This window comes from Stegodyphus dumicola, chromosome 2 (genome assembly GCF_044657685.1).
Source record: "Stegodyphus dumicola isolate Sdum_Otavi_A_Nest chromosome 2, ASM4465768v1".
NCBI lineage: Eukaryota > Metazoa > Arthropoda > Arachnida > Araneae > Eresidae > Stegodyphus > Stegodyphus dumicola.
The window spans coordinates 277,557,811-277,582,941 of NC_140769.1; the positions used below are offsets into that span (position 1 = coordinate 277,557,811).

The following is a 25,131-nucleotide window of genomic DNA, read 5'->3' on the forward strand; positions in this document are numbered from 1 at the left end:
TCATCATTCTTTTTCATCATTTAAAAAAAAAGCAGCAAATTGGGCCAAATTAGTTGCATTACTACAACATTTTCCTTATAGGCCTTAATAAAGAAAGATATTCAAAACGGACAAAAATAAATGGTTATATGTCAAAAACTTTAAGTTTAAAGGAAGTTTTATTACTTTGAAGAACATGTAAAAGATTCTAGGACTATCTGTCATAACAGGCATACTTTGAAGAAGCAAAATTTGACAACACTCTACAAAATTGATATGTATCCTTTAGTGTATTCTTTCCTTAATAAAAAGGGCATTAAAAACATAATCTTAATATTTGTAAAATATAATATTCTGGGAGTAAGAATTCCAAAGTCTGTCATAAACCATGTTTGCTGCAGCAGGCTTCAACTGTATTACTAATTTAATAAATAATGATTTAGTTAACATGTATTCAAATTAAGTTTTAATCACAGATGATAATATGATTACTTACAAACTTAAAAAATTATGTCAAGGGTTAAACTTTTGTTTTCTCACATGCACTGCACTTTCTTACACAGTTTTAGTTTATACAATTTTTGTGGACCAATCTACAACTTAAAATAGGAAAATGAATATGTTCTGGAATCTGAAATCAAACAGCATTATGAGTTTATTACCATGAAGTTATAAGGTAATACAGTTGTTTTTGACATTAACGTAACAGCACACAAAAGAAGAAAAGAAGCAAATACATTATAAAGTACTGTTACTTTTTTTATTTAGCTTGCTATTTTTAGTAGAATTGCAGTTAAATTGTTTCTTTTCCCCATGCAATGCAGCACGTGGTGAGTTTTAAGAGAAAGCTACGCCGAAAAAGTAAAACTACAGGAGCCTGCGCATTTAATAAATAGATATCTCATAATTGTACTCTTTTGCTATCCACAAAAACTGAGAAAATACCAGAATGTTCTCATACATGATTAAAAAGCTTATAAAAACTGGATTAAAACATCTCAGTTCAGTTGTTTACTTAGTGCTGTTATTGACTGTAGTGAATTCGTGGTAAGATCGGATTAGCTTTCTCTGTGTTTTAAATCGAGTTCTATTTATATTTTAGTAGTTCAAAATGTAACTACTGTGAGGTATTGCAATATTGTACGAATATCTCTGAGGAAATTTCAGCATTTTGTTTTATTTTTTTGGGATAAGAATAAATTTTATTAACTTTTTATCGACTTGTGCATATGATCCTATACGAACCCGTATGCACGCCAAGTACTAATACGTTGACTGCCATGTGCATTTTACATGGTTTGACCATGGTGCCAATATGATTTTTTTATTATGTGATGCATAGTATGTTGAAATATTCTCTACAGAAGATAAGGTGAGTTATATAATCATGTTTAATGCATTTTTTGTAGTGAAGGGTCACAAGTGATCCTCAACATGATGTAGACCATTTTTGTGATTTATTACTTAAAAATTAATCACTATTGATATTTACTCTAATCATATATTTTCACTATTGGTCACATCACCGGTGGCCCCCATGGCACTGTAGTCAAGTCAAGTGCTGGCCAACAGTGACCCCCTCAAGCACAGTCAGCATGTTAATATGTTAATTTTGTGTAGCTTAATTTCATTTCTGTAAAAATATTTCCCAACACAATAAAACAGGAGAAAAAAAAAAAATTGCTTTGCAGGCATTTTGAATAAATGATCCAAAATCCATCTATCATTATAAATGACAAATTTAAATTTTAAATTTACTTCAAATTTTTTACAAAGCATATACTGACTTTATTAAACATTGTTACTTTTGTTTAATACATAATACCTGCCTGCCTGTTTCTTTACCTTCTATCTAAAAAATCTTGACGATACTTTATATTAAAAAACTTCATATAATTTCAAAATAAAGTTTTATCTGGTACATATACATACCTAAGCACCCATAACCTACATTTAAAGCTTAGGAAAATTAAAATATACACATCTACATAAGCTCAATTTAAAAGAAAAAAAACTTTAAAAACCTTTTGTTGTCATCATTTTCAGCTTCTTCCAAAATCTTCATTTCTTTCATCATATCACTATGCATGCTTTGCAGCTGAAATAAAAATGCATCACATATTACAAGGCAAAACTAATGAGAACATGACATAAGTGCAGACTTTTCCCTTTACTTGAAATTGTATTATTTATTAAACTTACTTCCTTTAACCTTGATTGTGATTCTTGATATGAGCTTTTAAGACTTTCATTGAGAGCTTGTACCTACAATTTGAGTCAAAAGTTAAAAAAAAAATAATAATAATAATAATAACAGCAATTCTAAACAATATAATTAGTTTTAAACAACATAATAGTTTGACACACCTCAGCTAATTTTTCTTCCTTTTCTTTAATTTGTTTTGATAATGCAACAACAGTTCGTTTATGGTATTGTATGCCACTTAACCCTCTTTCTCCAAGTTCTTCAGATGCAAGTTCTGCTTGCTAGGAATTAAAGTTCCCAAAATATTTTAAAATAGCAATGCAATAAAATGAATCATAATTATATCCTAGAACAGAACACCAAAATGAAAAATAACAGTGCAAAAAATCCTCCAAAATCAAATATTATTGTATTATTAATTATGCAGGTATATTAATAATAAAATTTCCAGAATCAATATATACATTGTTCTTAGTAAAAAGGATAAGACTAATTAAACATATACATTAAATGCTGAGTGCATTTTCAAAAGTGAACTGAAAATTCATGATTTTCAATTCACTTTTGCTTTTTTTTAAAACAGTACTGCTCTGTTATCAGGACTGTTTTCAGAAATGTATATATGTAAGAACGGATATGTGTGCATGTATATACACACACACAGATATATATATATATATATATATACATACAAACACATGCTTATACATTTCTGAATCTGTTCCTTATAACAGCATTGTACCAGTATTTATATAATGCAAACATTAGGTTGTATGGAATATAATGTTGCTTTGGATGAAAAAAAAATTATTCAATACCTTATTCAACTACATAATTGCCATCATTATCAAAAACCTTTTGGGGGAGTAAAAAAAGATTAAAAAGAGGGGAGAAAACTTGTTATTAAAAAAGAAAAATTATAACAATCTTTTCTCATTTACCATGCTAAAAATTGATGAGTTCTTTTAATTCAATTGATTTTCAATGTTAACCCTAATTAGTACTGAAAATTATGCTTTTCCCCTCTGGTTATATTGAAATCATTCAATCATAAATGGCTAATTCTGCACCAAATCCATCATTTTATAAAGCCTTCTATAGTCTCATTGCCTGCAGTTTAATTACCTGTACAACATTACAATATCTTAAAAGCAGCGGAAAATAAAGGACTATATTTATATACTACCCTTCTCCTTTTACTCTTATTTTATTAATTGCACTATAAAAAAATTTCACTATTTCAAAATTACAATACTTTTGCTTTTTAACAGAAATCACCAAGAACGTAGTATTTATACTCTTCTTCCCCCTTTATTTTGCTAACGGCACAGTGAAAAAATTTTAACTTCAAAAGCATAGTTTTTTTTTCTTCTTTTTAACGGAAATTACTCAAAATCCAACAAATTTTTCTGTTTTAAAAATTAAATGGGGAATGAAAAAGTTTTTTAAAAAATATATACACTACATTTAGATAAAAACTATAAAAATATAAAAACAGAATGTTTGTTAACACTTTTATAAATATTAAACAGATTTCAATATTATAAAAATAAGTATTTTCCCATTTTTATTGCCCCCCTTTCTTAAACACCATCAAGAACAATGATAAACCAACAGCATTCCAATGTAAAATATTTAAATCTGACAAAATAAAGTACAGTATTATTTGTTTAGTTATTGTTGGAGTAAACTTTTGACTGCACACAGAAAACATAACAGCAAATCAGTTTTGAATTCATTTTAAGATATGTATTACAATTCTGTGAGATAAATACTCCTCTGTGCAATGTTCTTTATTCTGTGACATAATTTCAATAAATCTTATTCACCAATATTATATCTGAAAGTTACATTAACAATGACTTTTATATGAATCAATTATTTTATTTGTTACAAGAACAGCTATGAGTAGGCTGTGGGTTAACATGTTTTCTTTTTTTCAAAAATATGTTAACCAATTTTTTATTGGTTGTTTTTGGTTCATTTTTGACTGACGACTGAGTAGATCACATTTTTATATGTTTTCTTTCTCAGACGGGAATTCACAATTTATGCCGCCCAGACGGTATAGTGGTTAGGGGAGCCTACTGCGGTATCGAAGAGCCCAGGTTCGAATCTCGGAGAAGGCATGGATATATATATATATATATACAGCAAACAAAACTAAATACACACTTACATGCAAATATTAAATTAATTGTACTAATTGTATCAAAATAAAAATTCTTCAGTACAAAGTAATATTTTGCATTTTTCTACTCTCTTTATCGACTTTTACTTCTATTATTTGATGACTGAAATACACGAAAACTACTTTCGAAGTGGTCAAAATTAAATGTTTACATTGAATTTTTCTAAAAATGTAAATATTCAAGTTTTTCATAGGAGAAACTCTCAGACAGCACAAGTGACTATATAAAGATGGATCTAATTCTCATTTCATCTTTCCCATCGTAACACACACAATCGCAATGCACAGTAGATGCATCGTAACATCGCAATGCACAGTAGATAAGAATATAATGAGATAAGTGTTTTAGTTGTTCTACCTCATTTAGCTTTAGTTAAGATTAATTTTATTTATGTTGGAAATTAGTCCCAAGTTTACATAAGTTTTTAACAAAGCCACTTGATCTCTGCTGATAAAGAATACACACACATACAGACAAAATAATAATAATAAATTAAAATGACTACCTTGCCAGCAAATTCAGTAGCTATTTGTTGAATTTCACCAGACTGAAGTCCAACTATGGATCCAACTTGACTTGCAGTCAGTTTACTCTACAACATTATGCACACGTGTAAAACAAATGAATTGGCAGAAAAATCAAAATAAAAGACAGATAGTTATAAGTGACATAATAGATATAATGATAGAATAAAAGTGACATAAAAAGTTAATGCAGCAAAATAACAAATTAAAAAAGAAAATGCAACCAAATATTTGCCACAAATAAAACTTTGTAAAAATAGTTTAATAATTACAGTATGTAAATTATAAAAAACACTTCAATAAGTGCAAATAAATCTTGTAATATATATTTTCTTAGCAAATTATGTTAGCAATCAATCTACCTTTAAAAATTCCAATGTCATTTTTTTTCTACATAAATTTTTTTGTAAAAGAAATCTTGATCTAATTTCATATATTTACACACAAGGTGTATGTAAAGTCTTCATCCTATTTTAGCCCACCAGTTACCGAGCGGTAAAGTTGCTGAACACTGGTAGTTCTGTCCGAGATTCGAGTCCTGTGAACGGGCTGGCTGCATGGGCGTTTTCGTGGTTTTCCCCATGTTTAATGTGCATACGAGCCAGTTTCCCTTAGAAAGCCCTCCACGAAGGCATCCCTCCCCTTAGGCAGATAGCCCTAGTGTGCTTTGCCATAATTAAATACACCACACCACCACCTTCATCCTATTTTACAGTGTTATAGCTCAAAAACAACCAAACATATTTGAATAAAACCCTTACAGTTCAAAAAAGGGACTATTCAAGTTTTGTTTAGTTATACTCAATTCTCGCTAGTGTTGTTGAAGATAGCAAACCAGTCACAAAGAGCTTTCTGTATTCTTTAGTTCCAGCTAGAGTGGAATTTCATAGTTTCATTGGTCAGCCTTTTACTTATATATTTACTTTTAGTTAAATATTTACGTTTAGTGTATGACTGTAAAAAAAAAAAAAAAAAAAAAAAAAAAAAAAAACATTCAAGCTGTGATATGTATTAACATTTTCGGTACTTTTCATTTTGCCGGCGCAAGCGATAAAGGCAGCAAAAATGGTACAACTGACACCAAACGGAATATCCTCGCTGGTAACCTTTTACACCTCATTTACAAACCAAGTAACAGCCATTTCTTATCAGATTGATTGTTTCTATCAATACTGGCATACAATTACATAGAATTTTTACCCAGATAGTTCAATTTTATGCCCTAAGGCCATTCGTGGTAATTAAGTCAATTAGGATGCAATCACACTGCTCACCCGAAGGCAAAGTCAAGGGTTAAACTCATCAGTTCAAAAAAGAATGCACTAGCGAAGTAAAGCACTGTGGTTTCACATAGTTTCTGAGTAAGCTATTCGTACGAATTAAAATGATTCTTGCATTTAAACTTCTATTCCATATTAAGATTTAACTTGAAATTAATGTAGATAATTACTGAGAGAATTAGATTTTTGTAGCGTAGTTTACGTGATATGAGATCAGTTGGGTCCCATGATATGAAACGGCAAATCAGGATGTTGTACCATGAAAGCATAGTAAATTCTTAATGTTTTTTTACAAATTTATTGTCCTCATTTATTGTCTTTTTACAAAATTTTAAACAATATTAAATTGCTGTGTTATCAAAATAAAAATTTTTAGAACTAACATATGTTAACATTTTTTAAGTGTATACTGTGTGTTGCCGATAAAGTCTGCTTGGCGGATTTGCACTGGCGAAACAGAAAAGTAACACATTTTCTATACTTATTTTACATTTATTTATTAACATTCTTTATACTTTTTCTTGTGTAATTTATAAAGCATTTTAAAAAATCATCTAAATTTAAATAAATGTATATGTATTTCCTGAGTTTGGGAATGGAGGGGGGAGATGGAATGATCGTCTAGCAATGGTGAAATGCACGTATGGGGGGGGGGAGGTTGAGAACCACAGCTTGAGTTTAATACATGCAAATCTGTTACAACTCTGCAATGTGATTTCCAATGAAGATTCAGCAATAAAGATGTTTCCTTGAAAACGTGATATAAATACAATTATTTTGCATTCTGTGACAAATTTATATTTTAAAAACATCACCTTATAAGCTTACCACAGGATTATCATGTGCAAGAAGCATGCTACACCTCAACTTCCTTCTGGCACGTGTTTTGGTTTACTTTATTATTTTGAAAATGCCAGATATGAAAGAAGGATCATTTGCATAGCGGTGGAAAATATCTTCTCAGAATTAGGATTGATTTTGCAACTTGTTATTGATGCTGTGTTTAAATATATTATAGAGCTGATCTTCATGTAGCCTTTTCACTCTGTGGATTACATATTTTGGATTCTAATTCAACATATTTGGATTGCAGAATCATCCCAGGAAGAAAAAGGTAGGCTCAATTTTGATCTTTTTATTGCAAATAAGAAAGTCTATCTTTTAAGGAGAAAAATAATGATCCATATCAGTTAATTTTCAAAAAAGAGAAGTGTGATGATCATAAAAAAATTGAATTTGGTGCATGTTTCGCCTCTACCAAATACTTTAAATGTGCTGAAGATGTACATTACAGCAGGAGTCAATTCTCTGACAGTAAACAAGCCATGTAAGTTAAAGGAAGAAACTATCAACTCAATCTAGCCATGTAATTACAGGGTCACACAGAGCATTAGTGAATATTTCCTTGAAAACCTGATACAATTATTTTGCATTCTGTATGAAATTTATACTTTACATTTTTTTTAAAAAATCAGTACAGCACTTGGAAATCACATGAAGCTCACACTAACTTAAACTAACAGAATGCCCTTACATATGATTAAGCAAACTTTATTTAATTCATATTTCATAACATCTCCACTTATATCAAACCTTAACACATCAACATGGTATCATCCTTTTACCCAATTCTCCTAATGAAGATCTTTAGATATTGCTAATTTTTCAGTGAAATGCAACTCACTTAGGATCAGACTATGCAAATGTTTCTTTATGAGAAAGTTTATGTGGTATGGATAGGCCACAATCAACCAACATACTCCTGTCTCTCTCATGTTTGTGTATATTATGCAAGAATTAAATTGAGCAAGTGGATATACTCACCTTCATGCAGATACAAGTATAAATCATCCGAAAACTAAATACAATATAGATTCTGTTACATAATAAGAAAGCATCTTATCTCTTTTGGAAGCAATAGAATAAATTCTTAAATAGAAATTAAACTTTATTTGTACTTAATCCATATTTATAATAAAATATTATTTCTTGCTGATAATCTTGTTAAATTAAAATATATAATTAAAATCATACTTCATAAACATATTAACATAAATTGATTTTGTAAATTTCTCAAACCAATTATAAGTTCTCTTCAGAAATTTGTTACAACAGAAAGTTCAAATTTCTAACTTCTCTGCCACCAATGTTATGAATTTTGTTTGTATTCAGGGAAAATGAATATCATTCATTAACAGTTTTTCTAACAATCAGAAGCAATGTGATTCATAATATGGCAGAACAAAAATTCTGCATACTTAAAGCTTTCTGTTTAATAGTCAAGCTATACTCACACTATACAATATCAATACATATATTGATTAGGTTGCCACTTAATGAGAGTTAAAAATAGTTAAGCAAAAAAACAGACAAAGGACCTTTAAAAACATTTCAACGAGCTTTAAGAGAAGATAGTCCTTTAATACTCTTTAAAGACTGCTTAAAGATTCATGCAATTAAAAAAGGCTAAGAAGCAGCTTGGCAATTGCTATGACAATTTTAAGCAGTACAAGCTTAGATGAAAATTTTAACAGTAAGGAAAACATTTTACAGCAAAAACACACCACTGCAGTATAAAACATATTTCTGAGGTTTATACATATATCTAGCTAAGTATACATATTTATATATACACTGACGAAAAAAATATTAACACCACGAATGATTTGTGCTGGATAAACAAAATTTGGTAGGCATGTTTATACATCTGAAAGTTGACATCTATTCAAATTTCATGCTGGTTGAATAAGTGTGGTGCTAGTAGTGCCACTATAAACATGCAAATCATGTTTGCTTTAAATATGCACTGTAAAGTTTCTGAGTGTTATTTATCATTGAGATATGTCACAGTGAGTTGATGCTAGTCAAGAATGCTTTTACAAAGATGAAGAAGCCATTATCAACAACTCAGCAAGTCTGAACGAGACCCTGTACTAAACAGAGCTACAAGAAGGTGGATTTTCTTTCTGTGATACAGCAAAAAGACTTGGGAGGAATGTATCTACTCTGCATGACTCTTGACAGCAGTGGTCAAGGGAAAGTATTGGCTCAAGAAGATTGGGTTCCAGGCAGCCACGTGGCACTACTGAGATGGAATACCATCATGCTTGTCCTATGGCTGTGGCACACCGTACTGCATTTGCAGAAAAAATTCGAGCTGCAGTCGGCACCACAATGACAAAACAAATTGTTACAAATCAGTTTAAATGAAGGACAGCTCTGAGCCAAGCACCTTTTGCATGCATTCCACTCACTCTAAACCATTGCCGATTGGGATATGTCAGTGGTGCTAGGCTAGACTTTACTGGAGGATGGAGTAGAGATTTGTTGTGTTTACAGATGGCCACCTGTTGGTTACAAGGAGGTCAAGTAAGTACCTGCAACCAACTTGCCTGCAAACTAGACACACTGGACCTAAACCTGTAGTTATGGTCTCGGGAGTAATTTCGTATGACAGCAGCAGCAGTCTCATGGTGTCTCTGGTGATTCAATCTGTATTCATGAACCTGATATTCATGAACAGCATTCAAGGGAGTGTTTTCCAACATGATAATGCTCACCCTCATACCGCTCTTGCAACCGAATATGCTCTACAGAGTGTCGACATGTAGCCTTGGCCTGCTAGATCACCAGATCTTTCTCCAGTCGAGCATATTGACTGACCAAGTGCAACAGGCATGGAACTCCATCACACAAACGGACAGTCGGCACCTGTATGACACAATGCATTCAAAATTCTGGTAGTTACACCAGTTAGTAATGTACCAACATTTCACATTTGAAATGGTTTCTCTCATACTTGCATTAACCTGTGATCTTGCAAATTTAATCAATTAAATATGTTACCTAGACAAATGTATTTCCAAAACTTCATTACTCTACGTTGTTTCTTGGTGTTTGGATTTCCCCCCCCCTACTCCAGTGTATATATAGTAGTTGAACTAAGTACTACAACTTTTCTATACATTGAACTGAAAACAAGCTGATGCTTCACTTGTACTTAATTCCAAGGCAGTTACTTTTGAATATCTTTTATAATCCAAAATCTTTTATGCTTTTACAAATTATTCAATTTTACTACACCATATTTAATAGAATTTTTTTTTCAAATTACTTTCATTAACATTAACCAGTTTAATTTATAGTCTATTTAAGCACATTTTAAAATTAGCACATTTTAAAACAGGCTGAATATATTTTTAAACTCTTTATTTACTCTTTAAATTCTTACTCTTTAAAATTTCATTTAAACTCTTCTGATGTTGTAATGTTACAGATTTTAAGAATTAACTCCTGTTTCTATTATTTATTATTCATATTTATGTTTTACAAATCAAATTTTCATTTATTATTTTTCACATGTTTGATTGCTTCTGTTTCAGATGCTGTTTTGGAATCGGTCCATTTAAATTGAAAATTATTATTATTACATTTTTATGCTTTTTTGCTAGTTCATGATTTTGATGCTGTAACTGTGCAGACTTGCGCAGTTTGATGTCGATGTAAAAATATGTATACAGACAAAAAAAAAAAAAAAACATGTTTCGAGGCATTTTTTTTTATAACAGAAACAATGACCTAAAACTGCAATAGTATATTATAGTACAAGAAACTGATAGTTTCACTCACGCATGTGTCGGATTTGCGTAATGCTTATGGGATCCCACAAAAGTTTTGTAAACATTTTACGGTCCTCACACCAAAACGTTTAAGAAACCATGATCTACACCAAAGTTTAGAATATCAGAGTAAACCATTTGATTAGACTTGCTTTAAGAAGACATAAAAGCTCAGAAAGTAGGTGCCTCATATATTGACCAAGAAAACAAACTCCAGCAGCTCACATTTGCTGCTTATTGCTGGTACATACCAAGAAAGCTTCATTCCTGGATCATATACTGACTACAAGAAACAAATGTTACACAGTAACTGCAAAAGAAAATATCGGTCATCCTCTGGTTCTGAGGCATTTGCTGCCAAACAAAACATTTACCAACAGAAGGCACTGCTCTATGTCCACTGCTAGTATTGCACAGTTTAAATTCCTAGACTGGCAAGATTAACACAGGTGATTTATACTCATCTCAATTGCGAATAGGCCGCAGCTGCACTGCATCAGAAGCAATCAGTACTAGTCAATAAAAAATGACTGATGCTTTTTCAAGAGAACACCAGACCTTGTATGGTATAAGTGACCCACAAGGTGATAATAAAGGCCACAAGGCCATCTGGATGAGAAGTTTTGCATTATCTGCCTTACTCTCTAAATATTATTCAATTTTGGCCATGGATAATCATGGCCAAAAAGAAGCAGTTCCACACCTGAAATACGCCACATAGGCAACAGTCCAATTTTTTGGCTCCAAGGACAAGAACCTTTTAAACATGGGACCTGTAACTTGTTGGAAACACATAATTCAAGTTGCAGGAGATTATTCTGCTGAATAAAATTATTCAGTCATTATTTCTCATTAACAACAATAACACAAACTTTTTTAGGTACCTGGTAAGAACATGATAAAAACTATCAATTATAAATGAAAATGAGGAGAGATGAATAACAAAATAAGATGCTAAAAACGGAAGCAATGTAGATATTTCTTAATATTTTTGTAACATAGCTAAAAAGCAGTTCCACAGTATTTTAAATTTGGTCATTTAATGGAAATTTTCCCCCAAAAATAATAATAACAAAATTTAGATCACTTTAATACAAAACCCAGCACAATGAACTTTCAATTATTCATGTGCAGATTATCCATATATTGCCCAACAGGAAAATTCTCTAACTAGAACTAAAGAAGAAAAATGCTTGCAATTTTCAGGGGAAAATTTGTAATTTTTTAATTTGAAATAAAATTTCAATCTTAAAATTAATTTATGGTTACACAAATTTATTCTTGATATATAGTATAGTAGAGTTATACAAATTATGAGATAATAGCCTTTGTTAAAATTACTTCTGGTTTCCAGTTGTTTGAAAACTTAAGTGAAGGAAACACATAAGTATCAATGAAGGTTATAAGATTTTATGTCTAAATCATTCTTGATGAAATGAATCAAAAACAATTAGTAGAACATAGAAGTAAAATAATAAGACTGGTCATGAAAGAATACTAGAATATAATTTTAACACAATTTAGACCACACAAGGGTATAAGCTAAATTCAACTTTAATAACTTTATATAATTTTTTAAAGTTACCTATATTGTCTGAAAAAATATCAATAGGCTTATTAGAAAAAGAGAAACAAAGTGTTTTTGATCAAGTTAAAAAAAAAAAAAAAAAAAGTTTTTGTCTCTTGAGGTGCATAATACATGGAATTGAAAACATCTTTCATAATAATGCAGCAAATGTTTATTATTTTCAATGGTATAGATTATAAATTAAATGTATTTTAAATTACATCACTTTTAGAAAACATTTATTTAAAATTTTGTTAGTCTTGTAAAAAACAAAGTAAAGATTTACGTTATTAAGAAATGCATTTATTGCTTTCAAATTACTCATATTAAGTAAGTACAGATAGATGACTTTAAAAAATATTTAATTAAATAACACTTCCACAACTGGGTATAAACATGCTCCCCCCCAAAAAAAACAGCAATTTTTTTATTTGCATTAAAGTATTCTTGATAACTATACATGTATTTTTAAATTTAATAGTAAATTTTATATATTCCATTATATTCCTTTCTCATGAATGTCAAAGCTTTAGTATATGAATAAATCAATACATTCAAAATAGTTTGTGTAATTTTCATAAAATGTATATTTTGGAAATACTATATTATTTGCAAAATAATACAGCATTAGTATACAATCTGTAAAGCAATGCAGTGAAACATTTGACAGCAACCACCTTTTAAAATGACTAGTATTCATAACATAAATCAACACTAGCAACTGGACGTTACTTCTCTACACAGAGTTGCAACTCAAACAGGAGAATAAAATTTCTTGACTTTTTCAGGTTTTCCAAGTGTGTTTCAAGAAAATTTCAGACTATCTGTGCAGTGCGTGCTGGCTGTGCTGAGGGTAAATTAATTATGGTACCACTTGAAAACACAAAAATTTGCCAATTAAATATACATATATATATATAACATCCCCAAAGCATTACTTTTAGAACTATAATAGAAATTGTTTTCTCCACTGAGAATTGAGATTAGAATCTGCCGAATCAGTATTTTAAAATGTCTTTCTGCAGACATTTTGCAGCTAAAGTCCAAAGAAATCTATTTAATGATATTTTAAAATAAATTCAAGTATTTTATATTTATTTAGCAGCATACATAAGTAAAAAATATGTGTACTAAATTTCGTGATAGTATGTCATATTACTGCTAGAATTAGTTTCACAAGTATGCCAAAGAAAATTGCTTGAATTCTGAAAGTATTATTAACTAATATTAAATAAATTTAGAAGGAAGAAGACACATTAAATGATATGAATAACATTAAAATAAAGTTAATTACTTATGGAGTTAAAACTGAATTACAAAAATCAATGGGATTTTGGCAAATATAGATATATTAAATGGTTCGCCTAGATGACTGATTATTATTTTTTAACAGCAAAATGACAAATAAGGCATTTAAGAATGAAGAAAAGTTTTTATTTTACATGAGAATGAGGGGAAGTTACTTTTGTTCAACATGCACTGCACATGTGCATGTGAATCTCTGGATTCTCGAAGTTACTGGAAACTTGCTTTGCCTTTCTAAAAGGCCATCTGATTGGTGCTAGCTCTATGCCAGCTGTCCAAATGGCGTTCACGTAATACATGATTTGCCAAGAAAGTGACACTGCCATGAAAATTGCAGTATGAAATCCCCCAACTTTTCCAGATTTTGACTAAAATATTTAAATTCTGTGACTTTTTTGGTCAATTTTTAAATCCTCTGACATTTTCCAGTTTTCCTGGAGTGTGTCAACATTCCAGGAATAGTGTGGCAACCTTGTGTGTCAATAGTGTGGCAACCTTGTCTACAGTAACCACCTCCACAGAAGGCAAAATCATCTGAAACTGTAGATTATCATCTTAAAGAGTTTTTACTGCATTTCATATGATAAAGCGAAACAGCATTTTGTTGAATGATTTTAAATTCTTATTTTTTGGCCAGATGTTGTTATCATTGAAATCTATGTAACAAAGCTCACAATTTATGTTATCATTTATATACTATGATAATCACATATACCAGCTTCTTTTGTAAAAAAATAATATTCCAGCATTGGCTGATTAAAAGCACAATACAGCATGAGTTACGAGTCATCAGAAAAGCCAATGACAGTTTGCAAAAGCAAGAATCAGCATATCACATAACTAATTTAGTTAAATACTAACCTCATGCTCATTTGCAATAGACATGCTTTTCATCAAATTCTGAATCCGATTCTAAAGCAGCATGCAAAAACAAAAAAACAAAATATCATCACAATATTTACAGCATAAAGGAGTTACATTTGATAACAGAAACACTTGAGTCAGTTAAAAAGTTAAAAAATGATAAAATCACACATTAAGCAAGAAATTAAGAAAAAAAGAGAAAGAGAGGCACAGCTTTAAAAAATAACAAAAAAAAAAAAAAAAAAAAAAAAATCACATAATTTTTCACCTCTTCCTCAGCTGCTTTTTGTATACTTGCTTGAACTTCACCAGACTGATCTTCCTCCTAAACCCAAAAAATAAAATCTAATGTAAATAAATAAAATAAATCAATAATATTCTTAAAAAATAGAAGGAACAAGGATTAAGAAAAAGGAAATTATGAAAACTAAATAGAAATATTATTTCTTATCAAAAATGTTTTTCTTCTTTTCTGTCTCATTACATAAATGAAAAATAGTATTGCCTTTTGTAAGTTATACAGTATAAGTTATATATACAGTGTGTCAATAATTCAAACAGAAATTATGTAATGAAGATAAGTTGAAATAAGCAAATATATACAAATCCTCAAGAATAAATACAGTTTGTAAAAATTTGAGAGTGAAATAAATAAAGTAGCTCTCATACCTTAAATAAATCTTCTAAATATAGAAATATCTTAAAATTAGACACTATTATAACACTGAGGGAATAATTAAAACCAAATTTCCAATACTCTAAGCATATCGTATTTATTAAATAAATAAAAATTAACATAACAAATCTGCTTTATTTTTTAATTAACAGATTTTAGACATGCAAACGACTACTTAATTAACAAGAAAATTATTCAACTAGTAATAGACAATTCATTCAGTTTCTGATAAGGGCCTTTGTGAAGAATTTTCAATATGTGCATTGCACATGGCAAAATACATGAGAACATCTATTATGGCATATTAAGCATATGGCTGCTATTTAGTAAAAACAATATTGAGTTCATAATATATAGCTGCCAAACTTGAAAGATGAAAAAAATTGGAAGGCTTGGCACACTACCATTTAAAAAAAAAAAAAAAAAATTCTAAATTGACTTTAATTTACTTTATAATGCACGGTTCATGTTATTGAATTATTTACAACATTTTCTAATGCAAAATACTTAATTATATATTCTAAATTTAATGCTCTTTGGTTAATTTCATTTTGTAATTTTCTTACATTTTCGTATTTCGAAAATCCGAAATAGGAAAGGAAAGCTTAAATAAATTATTTTTAAGCATGATAAAAATAAAATTAACGATTGATATACATACTGTTGCGTGGATAAACTTATAATGTATCATATATCAATGTAAAATAAAATTAAATATAAATATCAACTGATAAAACATTGGTTGAATTTCTACAAATGTCTAAAGCAATTCAGATCAAAAGACCAACAGATGCAACAAAGAATATGAATTATCCCAATAAAACCAGAAGACCTGGCAGTTATCCTAACAGATAAATTTATTACTAAAGAATTAAATAATAACCAAGACTAAGATATGTGCCTTCATATGAAAGATTTTCAAGCTGAAATTGGCCTGCCTTGTTATACATGATGAAAAATGCAAGAATACCTACTGAGAGTTCAAATTCAATGTATAACTACTAGTGTTTGGTGGTCTTACTAACTCAGCTACTGATGAAAGCAATTATATAGCTAATTTCACATAATTATAGAAGCATTTAAATCACTTTAAAAAATTGAGGATACACAATTCTTTCAGGAGTGAGAAATGAATAGCAATAATTTCAATACTGCTCAGCACATACAAACAATTTGCTGTGGAGAACTTATGAATCACATTCACTTATAGCTTTGTAAGCAAAAACAAATGTCCTCCTTCTCAGACACTGAGTTTCAAATCTAAATAATTAACTCAATAAAGGAGGAAACTGAAAATTATATGCTATAACTTTTATAAAAATTCTTAGGAAAAATAATGAAAATTCAAACATATTTCTATATAAAATTTTGTTTTTAAATTAAAATTCCCATTGAATGCTTGATAAAATTACAAAATAGTATTGTATGAGAATGAACCAATAATAAACTTTACTTTCAAGTTAATGGATTTAAAATAATACTGCAGTAAATTTAAAATTCCAAATCAAAATGATATAACACTTAACATATTCATAGCAAGTGTACAGCAAGTATGTGTGAATGTTTATGTATATAATAAAAGTAAATGATACATATTTTCTAAATTTAAAAAAAAAAAAAAAAAAAGAAAGAAAGAAAGAAAAGAAAAAAGTAAAGAGGCAGAAAAGAAAAACTTACTTTGCTTTCAGCAATTTTTGTGCTTCCAAATTTCCTGAAAATTAAAGTTTATAAGAAATCCTCAAAGAGTTTTTAAAATTAGACTTTTAATGTATTAAATAACTGTTATGCAAATAAATAGAAAGTATGAAAACTAAAAAAATCTCTTAAGATTTTGATAAGCAATTCTTAAACTCTGAGGATAAAAAGTTTAATCAACTAAGAATAATAGTATAACATCAGAAGATGTTAAAAAACAAGTTCTTACTTTCCATATTCTAACAGTGTTGTTTGAACTCGAATTTCTTCATCTTTTAATTTATGAGGAGCGTGATGTCGGAAAAGCCTTTGAGGTCGGTAAACATCCTATTAACACAGATTTAAACATGAGTTAATCAGATCTTTTTTTCAGCATTTAAAAATTTTCGTAGATACTCTTTTCTAAATACATAGCTTTATTTTAAAACAGAAGTGACAGAGAAAAATGAATCCCCCTCTACAGTTTCATTAACCATCTGCTTGGCAATTTTACAAGAGCATGCACACGTCATATTTTTACGACATCCGTTATTTTACCATTTTTGGCTCGAAAAACGATAGAAATGAGTGAATATTGATAATAAATTTGTTAAGAAATAAAACATTAATCTTATTATTGCAAAATGCAAATGATATCACATTCAAATATAAATAAATTATTTTTAAGTTCTTATGTTAGTGAGATGGAAATGTGATGATGTATTTCATTATAAAAAATTTTTAATTTATTATTTAATAATTATATTTTAAAATCGAAGCTAATTTTAATATTCCTCAAAGACAAGTATAGACGATAAAAAAGCGAAACACCTTGGTAGGAAAAAAAAGCAAGTTTAGCATTACTTACTTCTGGAAGGAAATTTACCTTTTACTGGTTAAAAAAACACACTTTAAACTAACTTTAATGTTTTTATTTATTTCTAAAATATAGAAATAAAATAAAATAAGAAATGGAAATCGCCATTTCTCTCCCATCCAAAGGTTTCCTTGTCTTCCTTTTCTTCATCAGATAATTCTTGAAGAACCCGAGCAATATCAGTTAGCTGCACATATTTTTTTGCCATGAAAACTGATATAAAATTTACATACAAGTATATTCAAATTGAAATAATACACGGTAATTAATAACACAAAACTACAATATTTGAGAAAAAAATTTTTTCCCGAATTTTAAAACATGACCACGTGCATGCCGTAACTTTTATAAAAAAGCTGCCACGTAGCACAAAAGCCCAGTTAAAAAAAAAGTCAAATGACTTCCTATTGGCACATTCCATAATGTGGGGAAGGGTAGAAAAGAGGAATAGAAATGTCCTTTAGACATCTCAGCTTCGATATGCGAAAAATGTTCATTAAAAACTGAATCTGTCATAACTTTTGCGCATACGCACGTGCTGGAAGGTTAACTTTAGCAAGCTGATATACCTAATATTTTCCATCTAATACACAATTTATGCATACTTAGAATGAACAAAAGTACTACAGTCAACTCTTGATTGTTGGGGAATGGCAACACAGAAGCCTTTCAAAGAAAATAATTTACCTAGAAAAGTTGTTTTGTGGTTAAATTTTTAAAAATATTCCGATGCACCCTAATGCAGAGGAACTTCAAGATGATGACATTATGGTCATCATTTGCGGTTGCCATTTTGGTGGCATGTGTTGTTGCTGCAGATAAAACGATAAGATACTTGGTAATATTACCATTTTTATTAATGCAAGAAAGGATATATACTTCAACACACGTTCATTAGGAACAAAATAACATCAGACGTAGGTCACACAATATAAACATTTTTACAGGTGTAAGAACACTTTAGCAAAAAGGTATGAAAGTTGTAGTACACCTATGAATACATCACGAGGCAGGACAGAGATGAATTCGTGCTTCAGTAGGAACAAAGTGTAGGACCAGTCCAAATTTCCCCCTACTAGAGAAGAGGGAGAAAGCTGGTAGTGCCCTCTCTTGGGTCAGGGGACAAATAATAATAAAAAGTTCTTCACAACATGAAGGCATAGTTTCTGCTTTTCTCCCAATTCTAACCAACATGCCAACCTATGATCATGGCATTTTGAAAATGATAAAAAGGAACTATCGCGGGAAGCTTCTGTCCACAATGACTAAAGAAGGAGAAAATATGACTGAAAAATTGAAATGCATCAATGTCAGAGATTTTGCTTAGTGGGTTGCAGTGGCGGCTCATAATAAGCACTGTGGAACTGCAGCACCCCTATATCCACTTATTATTATTTTTAATATTTAATATAGTGTGCCCTTTAGTCTTTAATTCTTTCTTTATACTTTAACAATACATAATCCTTAAGCTTAATGTCAGTTGCCATCCCCTACTTTGTGAAAAAAGTATGAAATATTTTGTTTGGAACTGCGCGCTTCAGAGTTCCAACGATGTGGTGTTTGGCTATTCTGTGCATGCGCGCACAGAAAACAACACGCGAACCGGGTAGCGAGAAGAGCACTGTCGCTCTTGCAGTGCCGGAATTCTGGCATGTTGTTGGAAACGTGATTTCTTTTTACTTTGTGCGTGTGGTATTCCTCCACAAGGTGGAACTTCATCATACGAACCATAAACAGAGTTCATGAAAATTTGCAACCTTAAAAAAATTGCCTTACTGAAATTCAATCAACATCAAATGCAGATCAAACTATTGCAAAAGCAACAGGAATTTTAAAAAAACCTATATGATGATAATTTCAAGTTTTGGTTAGAGCTTTTTTATCAGAAGCCTCATGTTGAAATAATATACAACTAAATGCAATCCAGAGAAATTAGTGTGTTGTTTAAAGTTAACGAATATATAACAAATTTCAAAACTGCTATTTTAGAATTAACAAACTCAAAGTACTGTAAGAATTTTTCAAAGACACTGATGGCAGAAGCTAAGGAAATATGTGACTTTATACTATGTATTGATATAATGCACAAATATTCTTCCACTAAACACTTAGCAGCTGCTAAATTGTTAAACAAGAAATGCTTCGCTAGTTTTAGGAATGAACATTCTACAGAAGAAATACTACTGACCACTAAAGCATATTTAATAATTGACAAAGAAAAGCTTGAAACTGAGCTAAAAGTATTCTATTGTAAGTCTGATATCCATGAATACTGCAAATTCATTGAACTACTGAAATTTATCTTCGAAAATAATCTAGATGATGTTCTTAGTGAAATTATGAAACAGATAAAAATCCTCTTGAGAGTTCCCATGACTACATGAGAGGCAGAATGCTGCTTTTCAACATTTAAAAGAACGAAAACTTATCTAAGAAGCACTAGGAATTCGGAAAGACTAAATGCGCTTGCATTGATTTCAATAAAGAAATATCTCCTCAGTTGTCATCCAGAGATCAAGGAGAAAATTATTGATCTGTTCGCACAAATTAAAACAAGAAGAATGGATTTCATTTTTAAATGAATAGACAAAGATTGAACTGTAAAAATTTTGGTTAAAGTAATTAAGAAATGTTTAATTTTTTTCTTGTAAGATTTCATGAAGTTTTAAAATAAATTTTCTTTTTATACATGTTTATTTCCTTTTAGACAATTTTAAAACAAAGGTTAAATTTTTTTTTTTTTTGGAACAGCACCCCCACTAATTTTAACCACGAGCCGCCACTGGTGGGTTGCATGGGCCTGGGCTGGCATAAGGTTTATGGCAGCTGCCAAATCATGGAAGAAACTGCTATGTGAAGATGAAAACACACACATACACACACAAAAAAAAAGATAAAACTGAAGAAAACATTTTACATTTAATGCACTGTCTCCCTGGATATGAAAATGAATCTTTGCAAGAAATCAAAAGTTGGATGAAGGAAGTTGATCAATACGAAATAACAGATGAATAAATTGTCTCTCTTGCCAATTGTGATGAAAACAAAATTCAAGATGAAGATCAAGCATCAAATGTTAAACACAGAACTTCACACAACAACAAAGTCAAGGCTCTAGAAACTGAAATTAAATATATTAAGCAACAAAAAGAAGCTATAAAAATTGACATAGTGATGTGCAAGACATGGCAGTGAAGAAATGGTACTCGTCAAGAAAGCAGACTACGATAAAAAAAATTATTTTTACTTCATCACAGGACTGAACTTTTGAAGTACTGTCAGTGCTCTATTTAAATTTAGATAATTCTGTGACTAAGTTTTTTTTCATCAGTTATTTTTTCCTGTTTGGTTGTCAAAATCATTATCACACTCATAATATGTAAAATTATAATATAATTTGATGTTCAATAAGCTTTTACTTAACAACTCCTTATCTAACATTTTTTGCTTATCCAATGTTCTACATACAATATATAAACGAGAGTCTACTGTATTAGAAACCATCGACATAAAATAAAAAATACAAGCGGGAAAACATGTGCAGTGATAGAAAACAAATGGTGTCATAGTATTTTTTACAGTTACTTTCATCCACAAGAGTATGCAAATTAATTGCACATAATCCAGAACGTATAAACATTGTTAGATCCTTAACTGAAAATTAATTGCTCAATTTTAAGTTGTCTCAACACACTTTTTCTCAGATTGGCAACAAAAAACTGAATTTGGGGAGTCTTGATCAAAATATGGCCACTTAAATGCAAAGCTAGTTAAAGTGAGGTTGAATAAAAGAGACCATTTAACCAAAATAATCTCACATTTTGATGGCAGAAAGAGCAAAATTACATCTACCGTTTTATCAAATAAAAATAAATAATTATATATTGTGAGGTGGGTTTGGTATCTGGTCATAATAAAGGTATCATACAAAGGTATAATTACCAACTTCTGAAAATGAGATCAATAAAATCATGTGACACCAATGTTTTAGATTTTCAATATACAATCTTGCAGTCAAATAGTTCACATTTATAATGCATAAAAGTATTTCATTATACACTACATTCAAAAGTCCTTATGTGGCCTTTATTTTCAAAACCACTGGTTACAGACATATGTTTTCAATAATAATAAAATAATGAAAAAAAATCATTTAAAGAAGAAAAATATTCAGCTTTTGTCATTTTAAGTTAAAACAATTCAGTTTTAAAAAAATTGTAAAATCTAACTTTTACACAGTTCTACAATCCCTACAGTTGGAACCAATATAGCTAGTAAAAGTTTATGCTCATTCTTTTAAAAAATAAGACAAAGCCCCCCACCCACACATGACACAAATTGACCAATAAATTTAAAGTTTGAGTTTAGATTCAGGGCTCATACATAAATCTTACAGAAATTTTCATACTGAAGATGAAATATGCCATTTCATCTTTAGTTACATATGAATGCATATTCATATGTAACTAAAGATGAAATATCAGTTTAGAAAAAAGCTTTCTGATATTAAAAGCTTAAATAATGAATATTGCTATTATGAAGACTGTAATAAAAATATTGATCAATATACTGTATATTTCTGAATATAAGCTGATCAGTGTGTAAGCAGACTATGTGTTTTTTCTTAAAAAATTTGCACAAAATTCAAAATCCATATTGAAAAAAAAAAAAAAAAAAAAAAAAAAATTCCTGTGGCGTTTAAAACATTTTGCCATGAGGATGAAAATTTTGCCAACCAGGTTTAAATCTAATAAAATCGCTGTACAGTAAAATGTGACACCAACAATGATAGTTTTAACTCTGGTAACCCTATCTGAAGCAACCATGTTTATTTCTTTCATTTGCTGTCTTGTATATGATTTTATATATGAACTGTAATATCTGTGCTAGTCTTATTTTCTGTGCCATTTTCCTTTTTATCTGGAAGATTAACAGGAAGAGATATTCTTATATGACAAATTTCAAATTACAGTTGATAATTTTTGCTGAAAATTCTAACAGTATGTTTCTCTGTGAATGAAAAACAAACTTGAGAGAGGAGAGAGCACGACACAAAATTTCAGCAACATCATACTTTTCATTTTGAGAACATGCAACAAACCAACATTTATAAATAATTTTGAAAATATAACATCTTATTGCATTTAAAACGTTTTTCATAAAGAAATATAGATTAAAGAAATCAAAAAGTGCCATGTTCAGCAATTTATCATTCATGCCCAGCTAACAAAAAAAGTGCCTACATTTTTTGCAAGAATAGCGGATCTACAAACATGCCAACCTCTATAATTCAGCTTTAGAAAAAGTTCCAAAAATGCTCAAATTATACACAGAAATAGATACGATTTTTTTTTTCTCTCAAAAAGGAGTGTTTGCTGCCATGCTACTAAATATATTTTGGATATTCAATTTAAAATAATTTTTAATAGATTGTACAAAAAATCTTCAATATATATTAATAAAAACCTTCTAGACCAGGAATTCCCTACCTCCTAGTATCGAACCATTTTAAAAGAATGGCTTTCTTCAATCAAACCCCCTTATATTTTTCTCTATAGGACACAGCATACAACATTTATAACACAAATAATTGCACATAAAATAACTTAAAAGATAAAAATTAGATTAAAAATATGTATAAATGCACAAAAGTGTGATTTCAATCAATGCGATGACTGCGTTTAATTTATTGATGCAATTTTTTTAAATATTTAGCATAGAATTTCTTAATTCAGTTCTTAAATCACCTCATTTAAAAATATTCAACCTGCTTCGTGTTTTATGTAGTACACTACTGACTTGACTAATGTTGCTTCTGTAAGATAAGAAGAAGGAAAAGCCAATAAGGTTGGTTCAGTAAAACAGTTTTTTTTCCAATTCCGTTAGTGGATAATAATAATAATAAGGTTTTTTTGGTATGTTTTCTTCTGTTCTTGTGCTTTATTTTTACATATTACACTTACTATAAAAATAATTTATGTATTTAAAAAAAATAATATAATTTTTTTAAAAAAATTACATACTTCTTATGTATTTCTTCCTTACATTTATTTTATATGATTTCTTCCTTTCTATATGCTATAGCTTTATTTTAATAAACAATTACTTTTTTTTTTTTTTTTTTGTTTTAACCAGTAAAATCTTGATTATGTTGATCAATTGCTGGTACATTATTTGCCTATCAATCTCTAACTGACTCCTTAATCATCACTGAGCCCCCTTGAGAATTTCATTGACCCCCAGAGAGTCAGTCAAAATCATGTTTTTATACACGAGGTACATGGCTTAAAAAACGCCGGACATATCACTGAGCTGGCAGAAAGTTATGAAGTTTCATAAATTTTTCAAAAAACAAATTTCAAGGAAAGTATAATCTAAATTTATTTTAAGCAAAATGATAAAACTCAGACAAAATTTACATATGACTGGATTGGTTATTTGAATTCCACCAAAGCATGCAAATATTATCTGCCTAAGAGAAGGGATACCTTTGTGGAGAACGGTTAAAGAGAAACTGGTTCATATTCATATTACACACCTAAATATCTTGAAAACTCCAACATACACAAGTCCATTTGTGGGACTTGAACCCTAGTCAAATTACTAGTATTCAGAGATTTTACAACTCCGTTTCTTGAGAGACAAAATTGACATACGATGAAAGCTTTCTTAAACATATATATGAATATTTAGAAAAATGCTATTGACTATCTGACCCATATGATTAATAAAATAAATTACAAATGTTTAATGTACATAAATCTAATATGGCTAACCTTAATTTCCTTGTAAGCGACAATCATTTTCTCTTTCGTTAACCTTAAAGCAAGATCCTGCATGTAAAAAAAAAAGACATTAATAAATACAGCATAAGAAAATAATCAGTATAAAAGACAATGGAAAACTGAAGTCATATGATGCCAGAAAAATAATTTTACCTCAGGCATTTCATAACTTTTATGAAACTGGGAAACAGAAAAAGCTCTAATATAATCATTCATTTCCTCTCTAGTTTCTATTGCTCTTTTTACAAGCCACTACAAAATAAATTAATGACAATAAATTACCGAATATGTTCAAAAACCTTCAACACAATCACTATTTGTAAAGTCAAATTAAATCATTCCTCAAAAAATAATTAAAATTGAACATTAATTAATGGATAATTTGATTTGAAAGTATTCACTTAAATTTAACAAGAATTAAAAAAGTAAATGGCAAATTCCATAAAAGTATTACTATAAAAATTGAATATAATTATAATTTTAATACACTATAATTCTATTATTTACACTTAAATAATTTTGTAATAACAGAAATATAACTAAAATTATTATAAATTGTATGGAGAATTTATATTGCATTATT

The 25,131-nt window shown here is 29.6% G+C and overlaps 1 protein-coding gene across 2 annotated transcripts in view; it reads right to left on the bottom strand.

Annotated features, from left to right (window-relative positions):
• Nucleotides 1-25,131, bottom strand: part of fidipidine (coiled-coil domain-containing protein 93) — an 81,033-nt gene that overhangs the window by 41,713 nt on the left and 14,189 nt on the right. The window contains exons 5-14 of one of the 2 annotated variants that reach the window (XM_085812195.1): nucleotides 24,702-24,800; nucleotides 24,540-24,596; nucleotides 17,137-17,234; nucleotides 16,890-16,923; nucleotides 14,805-14,861; nucleotides 14,534-14,584; nucleotides 4,883-4,969; nucleotides 2,347-2,466; nucleotides 2,182-2,244; nucleotides 2,004-2,077 (exon numbers count right to left, since the gene is read on the bottom strand). In XM_085812195.1, the coding sequence (XP_085668321.1) occupies nucleotides 2,004-2,077; nucleotides 2,182-2,244; nucleotides 2,347-2,466; nucleotides 4,883-4,969; nucleotides 14,534-14,584; nucleotides 14,805-14,861; nucleotides 16,890-16,923; nucleotides 17,137-17,234; nucleotides 24,540-24,596; nucleotides 24,702-24,800 (740 nt within the window). The remainder of the gene's footprint in view (nucleotides 1-2,003; nucleotides 2,078-2,181; nucleotides 2,245-2,346; nucleotides 2,467-4,882; nucleotides 4,970-14,533; nucleotides 14,585-14,804; nucleotides 14,862-16,889; nucleotides 16,924-17,136; nucleotides 17,235-24,539; nucleotides 24,597-24,701; nucleotides 24,801-25,131) is intronic. The other variant, XM_085812196.1, reaches the window with a different exon arrangement.